At 42.9% G+C, this 12916-nt stretch overlaps 1 protein-coding gene across 2 annotated transcripts; it reads left to right on the top strand.

The window, feature by feature from the left end:
- The first annotated feature begins 5308 nt into the window (after positions 1-5308).
- On the top strand, positions 5309-12365 carry gpr37l1a (G protein-coupled receptor 37 like 1a). 2 transcript variants are annotated; one of them, XM_079471193.1, is made up of 3 exons: positions 5309-5718; positions 5843-6411; positions 10526-12365. In XM_079471193.1, exons 2-3 carry the CDS (start codon positions 5869-5871, stop codon positions 11417-11419), a joined length of 1437 nt encoding a protein of 478 aa, XP_079327319.1. In that variant the 5' UTR covers positions 5309-5718; positions 5843-5868; the 3' UTR covers positions 11420-12365. The 2 variants fall into 2 exon arrangements, with proteins under 2 accessions (XP_079327319.1, XP_079327318.1); XM_079471192.1 differs by having other exon boundaries at positions 5313-6411.
- Positions 12366-12916: the final 551 nt, after the last annotated feature.

Below are 12916 nucleotides of genomic sequence, written 5' to 3'. Positions count from 1 at the left end.
GAAAGTTATGAGAGAACGCATTCTGTAATAAATGCAGCGTGAACGCAGTGTTGCTTTAAATAAAATACACACAAATGTGTTTGCATTACCGTAAACACAATCCACAGCGCTGTCAGGAATCGAGGTTATAAATCATGTTGAGTAAACTGAACACATGTAACCTTTCTTACGCTGTACAAAAACTGTACTTTTACAGAATTGTTCTGTTATTTTTAACAGATTTTCACTTTAAATTAAAAAATGGGATTTTACAGCTTTTTAATGTATTTATTAAAATACGATAAGCAAATGTAAAATTAAAGAATATTGACAAGAAAAACATGGAATGTAATTTTACAGGTAAACCTGTTATTTGACAGTTTACTTCTGCCGCCCCACCTGACAGAAAATGTCCGTTAAAATTACAGATAAAGACAAAAATAAAGATAAAATTTACGACAAAAATGGGGAAAACTATTTAACATATATCCTTAAGTCCTATGGTTCCTAATAAATAATTTTACAGTATATTCCTTTTTTTGCTATATTTCTAAACAAAATCTTTTTTCAGTGTCTGTGTTATTGGTCTACATGTGACATTGAATATCAAATGTGGTTGTGGGGTAAACTGAGGTCCAGAGGGCTTGTTGGGTGTCGTTTGGAGATGAAGTGTGTCGGTGTTGAGTGATGGATGGCTGTTATATAAACATGTGATGTGTGGAGCGCGTGAGGTCTATCTGAACTTCAACTATGTTAGAAATGACAAATGCATGTCAACAAATGACTTGATATGTTTGCTGTGCCAGTGCAAAAACTCCAAATACCTTTTGCTTTACTGTAAACTGGATATAAAAATGAATACCATTATAAAACTTTATCAACTTTACATTTAAAAAGATAACAGTAGCTTAAAATGTGTTAAAATGGTGACAGATGTTAAAAACACTTTACAATAAGGTTGTACTTGAAGAGTTTATGTAAACAGATACGTTTTTATTGTGTTATCATGTTTGATTGTGTTAGTTAGCTGTATTTAATTTAGTTATTATATCTTAATTAAGAGAACCCAACTACAGTTTGATTGATATGGAAAACACAATTTTTTTTAAAACACATTATAGTTTCTGCAAATGGTACAACTACAGTCAACATGAACTGACATGAACACTTTTTTAATATTAAGATCTTAATATATAAGATCAATAAATGTGCATATAGTCCAAAAGGAACACAACACAGTTTGTTAGTAAATGATGTTTATAGTTATTGTGTTGATCTACTGATCTACTGTGAACTTCATACATCCACTAAAATCTCAGAAATGTGGGAAAACCTCCTGCAGAAGACGCTGCTTCAATATTGTGTTATCAGATGCTATCACATTCAGACATTTTTATTTCCAAACACATTTTAAATTCACCTATTCTATGTACAGACACCGATCAATCTGTCTGGCTCAGTGTGTTCCTAACAGGTTCTTATGGTTGAGATATGTGTTGTTCGGCTTGTGCACACATCAGGAGTGAATATTTGCCCATGTGATGAACAGATAAAGCTTTATCACGTCTAAATCAGCCTCTTCCTGCTCCACGGGGATGAGAGGATTTGCCTAAAGACTGGTTGGACTGGAGTCCAGTTCAGAAACCAAACCAGATGACCTGAAACAAACTTTTGAGTTTAATTACACAGATCCAGTTTAAATCTGCTTTTATGTCTCTTCATTTGACTGAATCGTTGATAAATAACTGCTCAAGCCAAAATCACTATTCCCGCTCATCTAAAGCCCTGTTAGCCAACATCTACACTACATCTATTTGACGTCTGCATTTACATCTGCAAGATGTTTTTATTGTTTGCTCATCTGCAATAAGCCTCTGAGACGTCTGCTGTCAGATGTCATATACACGTCATGAAGATGTCCATAAAATGTTTACGATGAATGTATCTAAAACAAGACGTTCGTCAGATGTTTTTAAACAGCAGGTGCTATCCAGATGTTTAGCGGACATACCTGTGCAATCATTAAATGATACGACTTAAAAATATTAAGAATTAAAGTGCACAGCAACACACTAGCAACTAGAAGCGCTTAGCAACTAAATAGCAATACCCTAACAATAGCCCGCAGCCCTTTAGCAACCACATGGCAACCCACTAACAACCCAGAAAAGCCTAATCGAAGACATAGCAACACACTAGCGACCACTTTACCAAACACCTAGCAACACAATACCTACTCTGAACACCTTAGCTACCACATAGCAATTCAAAACATCTTTGCAACCACCTAGCAGCATACTAACAACCACTTAGACCATCTTAGCAACCACCTAGCAGCATACTAACAACCACTTAGACCATCTTAGCAACCACCTAGCAGCATACTAACAACCACTTAGACCATCTTAGCAACCACCTAGCAGCATACTAACAACCACTTAGACCATCTTAGCAACCACCTAGCAGCATACTAACAACCACTTAGACCTTCTTAGCAACCACCTAGCAGCATACTAACAACCGCTTAGACCATCTTAGCAACCACCTAGCAACATACTAACAACCACTTAGACCTCCAGAGCAAACAATAGCAACATAGAACCCCTTATCAATCACCTAGACCACCTTAATAAATGCACATCGAGACGCTAGCAATGCAGATCACCTTAGCAACCACACAAATGCCCTGGCAGTAACCTTTTGCAACTGCGCAGCACTGTAAGTGATGAGTTTTACTAATTTATCAAATCTATTAAAGTTTACAAAATATGAATCAGTTTTTAATGTAGAGAATGATTCTATGAGTCAGTTTTAACATGCCTGGCCTTCCACCGAACTGAACGCCCTGCACGATCAGAATCACACAACGGCGTTCATGTGATGATTAACCAGATGACCCTGTTATTAACCGGTTGGAATGAGAGACGCATGTTGACCGTAACCGCAGTGTGCTTGTCTTGAAATGATGTAAGAAAGGCCAGAACCTGAACGTCTGGTCGGGCCGGTTCTCAACAGAAGAATGAAGCCAGTTGCTTTGACAATAGCAGGCCGATGCTCGGCGACACAATGGATCTCGTTTACAGAAAACTTTCATCAGCGTGACCTGACCCACACAAACATGCACAATAACAGCATACGCTAAACAAACAGCCTTGACACACTTTAAACACCTGCACACACACACAATTGTCCGGTCTTCTCAGGGTTATCAAATTCTCTAGAACCCGTCTGTCTGGGTCCGATCGGACTGCTTTGTGACACACGGCAAACATGTGTAGAGAATACGTGCAAAACATCCATTTGAAACCTGCTGCGTGCTGCGCATACCTCTGCACATTGAGAACGGATTTATAAATGTGATGTGCCATGTAACGTTTGTTTGCAAAATACTTTAGCGTAGCAGCTTTTTATATATTCGTCCGATTTGGTACGTATTCATACGATTTCTTGATACGTTTGTAATAGTTTATTACAACTTTATTGCAGTTCAAGTGACGTTAACATGTGGTGTTAAGACAGGATTGACACAGAAGAAAAAGGGTTAAAAACTGCAGATTTAAACACTATTTTACATGTAAAAAGGCTGTGAAATAAGGGCCAGACACATCCCATAAACATGTTAAGATACTGAAATATACAGATTGCTACAGCCCTCTACTGCCCCACAGTGGCCACAGAAACAACTCTTTATACTAAACAGCATTAGTGTAAACACTGAAGACTTTTTATGCATTTATTGGAAACGTTTAAACATTGTTGTTTATTTATCGGTTTTGATTTTCGATCATTTGTATTGTGAATGTATGAGTAGTTGTCAAATACACCGTACATGTGTAAAAAGCTGTTTTATTTGACAAATACATTTGAAGAGTTCGGTTCCAGAATGAGATCAAAGGTTAATTTGAAAAATCATGTTTTTTATTGTGCATTCCAATTAATATCAGTCAAACCGCCGTTGGTTTTCTTTTGATTTGACTCATTTTGGAACCTTCATTAATCTTAATAATATAAAATATATATGAGAGAGATTTATCTTCCTTGTAAGGTTTTTTCCTGTCACACCATAAAACTGTGTTTAAATAAAGCCAATTAAAATACGACTCCCGAACCCAACATATTACATATTGAGGATTTATTATGTCATTATGACTTATTCACTACATTATTAAATATGAAACTTGCTTTCGTTCCTTTTTTAGTTGAATTATAACGTAAACAGAAATGGTATGAATGTATAATACATGGCATTATAAACAAATGAATTGCTGATCGATTTATCTTTTATTGTTTGATGCATTTCTCTTTACGTACATTAAACTTGAAATGTAATAAAGTGTCGTTATATCATCGGATGAGGAGGAAGAGTCAAAAGAAGACAGACAGGTAGACGGATCCTGTTTCAGACAGACATGAATCAAGTTTCAGTGGTTGTCTAGAAAACACATCAATAGCACAAAAACACGTTCGTGCAGTTATACGTCCCACATTCATGAACACTTCACCTGATTATTGTCCGTCGCTCAACTCAAAGTCATCTTATCTAAACCCGTGTAAGATGTTTATTCAGTGAACTTTCACGTCTTCTTTGTGTGGATGTGAATAGAGCTCTGGATCCCTGAGGGTGGTGAAACACTCACAGCCTCGGGCCTGAAACACCTTCACACAGGTTATTTAAAGAACACCTGTGGATTAAAATAGCTCTTTCACACACCACACCTGGACTTTTCTTTCTAATTTTAGAAAACGTTATCAATGGCGTTTCCTCGTGAGGTCATGGGTAAATACTTCTGTGACCAATGGACATTATATCTGTAGAAAAGGGATTGCATACTAACAATTGACCTGAGACACGTTCCACATGACACAGTAGATATAGTATTATGGATGATTTACATTGAAATGACATTTGTAAAACACGCGCTGGGTATCTTTCAATATGTTTTATATGTGTTTGGTTCCACTGAGATATATCGTCCACTTCATATCGATCACACTGCAGTTGGTTGGTTTGGATTTAAGCCTTAATGACTCTGACTAACACAATACAACATTAAAATCACATTTCGGAACCAAACTTTTGATCTTTTTAAAGTAGCTATACGTCATTTCCTCGGAAGTGTTTTCCTTTGACTTGAATGTCTAATGTAAACAAAGCGAACAGTTTAACGCATAATATATGAAGAATAAAAGTAGAATCTGCTATCGTGGGTATTTTTGGATGCTTTGTTCTTCTAACTGTTACGTGTTTTCTGAATCGGTCATCAGTTTATCGTGTGGAAGAAACAGTTCGTGTTTGGGTCAGATAAACTCACCGCCGGAAGCAGAACTCGACTGGTGACAGACACTTCCGCTGCACGCGCGGCGCTCCGGTGCCGAGAAGCGCAGCGATTGGCTGGAATCTGCGCACATTAAAGCGGTTTTTGGTTTGCGCCAAATTGTTTAAACCTTTGTATTCGTGAGATAATTTAATTGTTTTAATAACGTGTTGTCATGATAAATGAATATGAATTAAACATTTTCATTTCCGAGTCTACTTTAATTTAGTTTTTATATCACCGCTACTTGTCGCGCTTCTTATAAAACACGTGTTCGGCGCCCCCCTGTGGCGGTCTCGTGCGTTGCGCATGTGCCCCCTCCGCGCCCCTCTGATGCCCGCAGGGGGCAGATTTGACTCCCGTCATGAACGAGTGAGAAAGTTCATCAGAGCCGCAGAAAGTTTGTGAGATGAGCAGATTGAAGGTGCGTCTTCTCAACATCACGTCACGAGCCGCTGCTTATCCTATAACTTCACGAGCTCACCCGCTTTATTCACGTCACATGATGAGGTTTAGTTTATTATTGTGTCTGGTGTTTGTTGGCTCAGCGCACGCGGATAAACGCGCAGTGGAGATGAAGATGAGCCGGGTGGAGTCTTCCTCGCCCGCACTGGATCACCCGAGCTCCACATCATCCCATCATCATCATCACCAGGGTGACGGCCACGACGATCTCGCGACCCGTGCACATCACCCCCCGAGAGTCCCACGCGGATCTAAATCAATGCTGAAAGACCGACGCCCGGTTCTCCATGGCCACCAACACCCGAGACCCCATCCCGACCCGGACGGGTTCTTCACGACACCCAGAACCTTCAACGGGTCACTGCGCGTGCACAACCCGTTATACCCGCTGACGGAGGAGTCGTACGGCGCGTTCGCGGTCATGCTGCTGGCGCTCATCGTGTTCTCCGTGGGCATCGTGGGCAATCTCGCGCTCATGTGTATCGTGTGGCACAACTATTACATGAAGAACACGTGGAACTGTGTCCTGGCCAGCGTGGCCTTCTGGGACTTCATGGTTCTGTTCTTCTGTCTGCCTGTCGTCATCTTGAACGAGTTGACCAAGAGAAGACTCGCGGGTGACCTGTCGTGCAGAATAGTGCCCTACGTGGAGGTGTGTCATGTCTGTCTGTCTGTCTGTCTGTCTGTCTGCACACATTTCCTCTTCTGTGTGACTGTGTGTTTGTGTGACTGTGTGTTTGTGTGGCTGTGTGACTGTGTGTTTGTGTGACTGTGTGACTGTGTGTTTGTGTGACTGTGTGTTTGTGTGACTGTGTGTTTGTGTGACAGTGTGTTTGTGTGACTGTGTGTTTGTGTGACTGTGTGGCTGTGTGACTGTGTGTTTGTGTGGCTGTGTGTTTGTGTGACTGTGTGTTTGTGTGGCTGTGTGACTGTGTGTTTGTGTGACTGTGTGACTGTGTGTTTGTGTGACTGTGTGTTTGTGTGACTGTGTGTTTGTGTGACAGTGTGTTTGTGTGACTGTGTGTTTGTGTGACTGTGTGGCTGTGTGACTGTGTGTTTGTGTGTTTGTGTGACCGTGTGTTTGTGTGGCTGCTGTGTGTTTGTGTGGTTGTGTGGCTGTGTGTTTGTGTGGCTGTGTGGCTGTGTGTTTGTGTGGTGTGACTGTGTGTTTGTGTGACTGTGTGGCTGTGTGACTGTGTGTTTGTGTGACTGTGTGGCTGTGTAGCTGTGTGTTTGTGTGGCTGTGTGTTTGTGTGACTGTGTGTTTGTGTGACTGTGTGTTTGTGTGACTGTGTGTTTGTGTGGCTGTGTGTTTGTGTGACTGTGTGTTTGTGTGACCGTGTGTTTGTGTGGCTGCTGTGTGTTTGTGTGGTTGTGTGGCTGTGTGTTTGTGTGGCTGTGTGTTTGTGTGGTGTGACTGTGTGTTTGTGTGACTGTGTGGCTGTGTGACTGTGTGTTTGTGTGACTGTGTGGCTGTGTAGCTGTGTGTTTGTGTGGCTGTGTGTTTGTGTGACTGTGTGACTGTGTGGCTGTGTGTTTGTGTGGCTGTGTGTTTGTGTGACTGTGTGGCTGTGTGTTTGTGTGGCTGTGTGTTTGTGTGGCTGTGTGGCTGTGTGACTGTGTGACTGTGTGTTTGTGTGGCTGTGTGACTGTGTGTTTGTGTGACTGTGTGTTTGTGTGACTGTGTAGCTGTGTGTTTGTGTGGCTGTGTGTTTGTGTGACTGTGTGTTTGTGTGACTGTGTGTTTGTGTGGCTGTGTGTTTGTGTGGCTGTGTGACTGTGTGGCTGTGTGTTTGTGTGGCTGTGTGTTTGTGTGGCTGTGTGTTTGTGTGGCTGTGTAGCTGTGTGTTTGTGTGGCTGTGTGTTTGTGTGACTGTGTGTTTGTGTGACTGTGTGTTTGTGTGGCTGTGTGGCTGTGTGTTTGTGTGGCTGTGTGTTTGTGTGACTGTGTGGCTGTGTGTTTGTGTGGCTGTGTGTTTGTGTGACTGTGTGGCTGTGTGTTTGTGTGGCTGTGTGTTTGTGTGGCTGTGTGTTTGTGTGACTGTGTGTTTGTGTGGCTGTGTGTTTGTGTGGCTGTGTGTTTGTGTGGCTGTGTGTTTGTGTGGCTGTGTGTTTGTGTGGCTGTGTGTTTGTGTGGCTGTGTGTTTGTGTGGCTGTGTGTTTGTGTGGCTGTGTGTTTGTGTGTTTGTGTGTTTGTGTGTTTGTGTGGCTGTGTGTTTGTGTGGCTGTGTGTTTGTGTGACTGTGTGGCTGTGTGTTTGTGTGGCTGTGTGTTTGTGTGGCTGTGTGTTTGTGTGACTGTGTGACAGTGTGTTTGTGTGGCTGTGTGACTGTGTGTTTGTGTGACTGTGTGTTTGTGTGACTGTGTGTTTGTGTGGCTGTGTGTTTGTGTGACAGTGTGTTTGTGTGGCTGTGTGACAGTGTGTTTGTGTGGCTGTGTGACTGTGTGTTTGTGTGGCTGTGTGTTTGTGTGACTGTGTGTTTGTGTGACTGTGTGTTTGTGTGACTGTGTGTTTGTGTGGCTGTGTGACTGTGTGTTTGTGCGGCTGTGTGACAGTGTGTTTGTGTGACAGTGTGTTTGTGTGACTGTGTGTTTGTGTGACTGTGTGTTTGTGTGACTGTGTGACTGTGTGTTTGTGCGGCTGTGTGTTTGTGCGGCTGTGTGTTTGTGTGGCTGTGTGTTTGTGTGGTGTGGCTGTGTGTTTGTGTGGCTGTGTGTTTGTGTGACTGTGTGTTTGTGTGGCTGTGTGTTTGTGTGACTGTGTGGCTGTGTGTTTGTGTGGCTGTGTGTTTGTGTGACTGTGTGACAGTGTGTTTGTGTGGCTGTGTGACTGTGTGTTTGTGTGACTGTGTGACTGTGTGTTTGTGTGACAGTGTGTTTGTGTGGCTGTGTGACAGTGTGTTTGTGTGGCTGTGTGACTGTGTGTTTGTGTGGCTGTGTGTTTGTGTGACTGTGTGTTTGTGTGACTGTGTGGCTGTGTGTTTGTGTGGCTGTGCTACTGTGTGTTTGTGCGGCTGTGTGACAGTGTGTTTGTGTGACTGTGTGTTTGTGTGACTGTGTGTTTGTGTGACTGTGTGACTGTGTGTTTGTGCGGCTGTGTGTTTGTGCGGCTGTGTGTTTGTGTGGCTGTGTGTTTGTGTGGTGTGGCTGTGTGTTTGTGTGGCTGTGTGTTTGTGTGGCTGTGTGTTTGTGTGACTGTGTGGCTGTGTGTTTGTGTGGCTGTGTGTTTGTGTGACTGTGTGACAGTGTGTTTGTGTGGCTGTGTGACTGTGTGTTTGTGTGGCTGTGTGTTTGTGTGACAGTGTGACTGTGTGTTTGTGTGACTGTGTGGCTGTGTGACTGTGTGTTTGTGTGACTGTGTGTTTGTGTGACTGTGTGTTTGTGTGGCTGTGTGTTTGTGTGACAGTGTGTTTGTGTGGCTGTGTGACAGTGTGTTTGTGTGGCTGTGTGACTGTGTGTTTGTGTGGCTGTGTGTTTGTGTGGCTGTGTGTTTGTGTGACTGTGTGGCTGTGTGTTTGTGTGGCTGTGTGACTGTGTGTTTGTGCGGCTGTGTGACAGTGTGTTTGTGTGACTGTGTGTTTGTGTGACTGTGTGTTTGTGTGACTGTGTGGCTGTGTGACTGTGTGTTTGTGTGACAGTGTGTTTGTGTGGCTGTGTGACAGTGTGTTTGTGTGGCTGTGTGACTGTGTGTTTGTGTGACTGTGTGTTTGTGTGACTGTGTGGCTGTGTGACTGTGTGTTTGTGTGACTGTGTGTTTGTGTGGCTGTGTGTTTGTGTGACAGTGTGTTTGTGTGGCTGTGTGACAGTGTGTTTGTGTGGCTGTGTGACTGTGTGTTTGTGTGGCTGTGTGTTTGTGTGACTGTGTGTTTGTGTGACTGTGTGGCTGTGTGTTTGTGTGGCTGTGTGACTGTGTGTTTGTGCGGCTGTGTGACAGTGTGTTTGTGTGACTGTGTGTTTGTGTGACTGTGTGTTTGTGTGACTGTGTGGCTGTGTGTTTGTGCGGCTGTGTGTTTGTGCGGCTGTGTGTTTGTGTGGCTGTGTGTTTGTGTGGTGTGGCTGTGTGTTTGTGTGACTGTGTGACACAAGAGTTCCTATTCAAACACATACAACTCATGTGATGACGACTTGACAAGGGATATACCTGTCTGTCTGTTTTTAAATATCTGCCTGTCTGTCTTTCTATTCATGTCTGTCTGTCTGCCTGTTCATGTCTGTTTATAAATTGTTTATAAATTTGGATAAAAAAAGCGTCTGCCAAATGAATAAATGTAAACAAATATCTGTCTGTTCATGTCTTTCTGTCTGTCTTTCTCTCTATAGCTATTATACCTGTCTCTCTGTCCTTCTGTTAATCAATATCTGATTGTCTCTCTCTCTTGGTCTATTTTTATCTGTCTCTCTATATCTGTCTAGCTGTCTGTCTCTCTGTCTGTATCAGTTGTTCTGTGCATATACAGTGTCTGTCTCTCTGTTATTGTGTAGTGTTTATATCTGTCAGTAGTGTTTTATAGTGTGTGTTGTGTACAGAAGCAGCTCTTGTGATGTAAATGAGTTTTCTGGATAATTAGCGGCACTAATCGTTTCATTATCTGTTAATTGAGTCTTTAGACACGGAGTGTGTGTGTGTGTGTGAGTGTTGACCTACATCTGCTGTGTAAATCTGTGTCTTTAATCTTTCACGTCACTCAATGGTTCTGTGTGATTGTGTTTTCTAGAGAACGTGTTTATATGAACCTGACGTGTTTGTTTCTGTGTCCCGTGTTCAGGTGACATCACTCGGTGTGACCACGTTCTCTCTGTGCGCTCTCAGCATCGACCGTTTCCACGCGGTGACCAGCATTCAGTCCCGCCCGCGTCAGATCGAGCCCTGTCAATCAATCCTGGCCAAGCTCTCTGTGATCTGGGTGGGATCTCTGGTGCTGGCGTCTCCAGAGCTGCTGATGTGGCAGCTGGTTCAGGACGTTTCTCCTCGCACGGGTCTTCCGCTGGATTCCTGCAGTCAGGAGCCGTCTGTGAATCTGCCCGAGTCGCTGTACTCGCTCGTGCTGACGTACCATCAGGCCCGGATGTGGTGGACGTTCGGCTGTTTCTTCTGTCTGCCTCTCCTCTTCACCGCCGCCTGTCAGCTGCTCACACGTCACGTGACGGATGAGAACACCAAACAAGCCCGACCGTCGTCCTCTGCCTCCACCTCACCGCCGAAGAAACGGCAGCGGGGACGACGCGAGCGGCAGCTGACACGTACAGTTGTAGCGCTGGCGGTTGTATATGCCACGTGTAGTTTACCCGAAAATGCGTGGAATATCATCCTGGCCTACGCGGGCGTGGAGGTGGGCGTGGCCACGCGAGCACTGCTGGCTCTTATTGGTCAGTTCCTGTTGTTTGTGCGCGCGGGGGCCACGCCCATTATTCTGCTCTGCATCTGTCGGTCTCTCGGGCAGGCGTTCATGGACTGTTGCTGCTGCTGTTGCGATGAGTGTGGGCTTGACCCGTCTTCATCGTCATCATCGTCTGCATCCACCAACGCTACAGCCGTCTCATCATCACCTTCATCTCCCGCGTCTGTAAAGGACGAGAAACTGAAGATCGCTTCAGGAGCGTCGCCCGCCGTGTTCTTTGATCAAGTTAAAGACGAGCTGATCATCGGAACACCGTGTTAGAGCATCATATCAGTGTTCACGCGTCGAAACTGTGAATTATTTATATTCCAGTGATGGAATAATTCACCCAAAACCGTCTGTTGAAAAACATCCAGAAATCATTCACATAGGAAGTTCCTCAACTATAAATAAAGTGTCAAACACAATGTTTGTTAACAAACAAATTTACAATTTCAGATCAGTGGTCCTGATCCTGGTCAAAACTTGTACTAGGTTACAGTATCAACACATACATTGTTTACTTATAGCTGTTTATCATCTTAAGTCTATGTGGAACGTTGGGATATGATACGAACACACTGGGATATGTATTTTGATATGTTTTTGTCATCCAATAAAATGACATCAAATCTCATTAACACTTTAAAAACTGTAACATTAAAACCAGATGTTGTGTTTATTTGTGGATGAAGTGTTTCTTTTTGTTTTGTGAAAAAACCTTCATCAATATGTTTAAAACTATTTTTAATTTTGTATTTTATATATAAATACATATCAACAATAGTAGTCTGGTGTACAGTTGTATTAATAATTCATATTTTGTTTATGATGAGAAACGTTGTATTGCTGGATGGACAGTCAGGCAAACTTGAAAACATTTCAATGCATTTTATTTTATTTGTTAATTGTCTGTTGTTTTGAAAGCAAACATAAAACCTAGAAAAACGGTTGTTAACACAATGAAACCGTCTTTTCAGCTGAACGTTTATAGCTGTGTTCTTTTGAAGAGATGATTGTGTGTTTGTGAATCAGACAGCGTCTGATGTCAATCTGCTGGAATTCACTTTATAAACTCTCAGACGAACGACTTCTGTCAACATTCTTCAAACATTCTTTTGTGACTTTAACGTGGATGACTGTAATATCTAATGGTGATATTGTAGCAGTGCAGATCTATAGCGACAGGGTTTTGTATCTTTTCTACAATAAAAGAGTTTGAAATCTTAGGGATGTTAATGAATTTGTTTTTGCACACAAGAGTAAATAAGAGTGAATGTAGCGCTGAGTGATTCTCAAGGATTTTCCTCCTACATCAGATTCTCAGGAGGGGTCCCGCCGGGGTCCATAAGGGCATCATTGTTCCTGCTCCTCGGCCCCCGCGTGGTTGCTAAGCGCCCGTCACGCGCGGCTCTCAGCATTCAGACTCCAAACGGCATCAGACGCGACATTCTCTCTCTGTGTCTGTCAGGCCGCCGGTTGCCGTGGAGACAGGGGCTGTGATGTGGAGCGGAGGGGCAGTTCGGCTAGCCCGGGGTTAGAATGGGGTAACAAGTCATTTGGAGCGGATTAAACGCCCAGAATGATGTCCTGACCCTGTCTGAAGAAATCGCATAGTGTGACTGAATTATATGAAGAAACGCATTAAATCATGATGTAAAAATATAATATAGTTTACTTTAAACAAATAAAAGCCGTTATATACACGTATACATTAAAAGAAAACAGGCTGCTTTTAATAGAATCTGCCCAATTTATGTATGACTTTCACCAACACAA

This window comes from Barbatula barbatula, assembly GCF_947034865.1.
Source record: "Barbatula barbatula genome assembly, chromosome: 13".
NCBI lineage: Eukaryota > Metazoa > Chordata > Actinopteri > Cypriniformes > Nemacheilidae > Barbatula > Barbatula barbatula.
The sequence above is the reverse complement of the archived record's forward strand: the minus strand, read 5'-3'. Positions and strand labels throughout refer to the sequence as shown.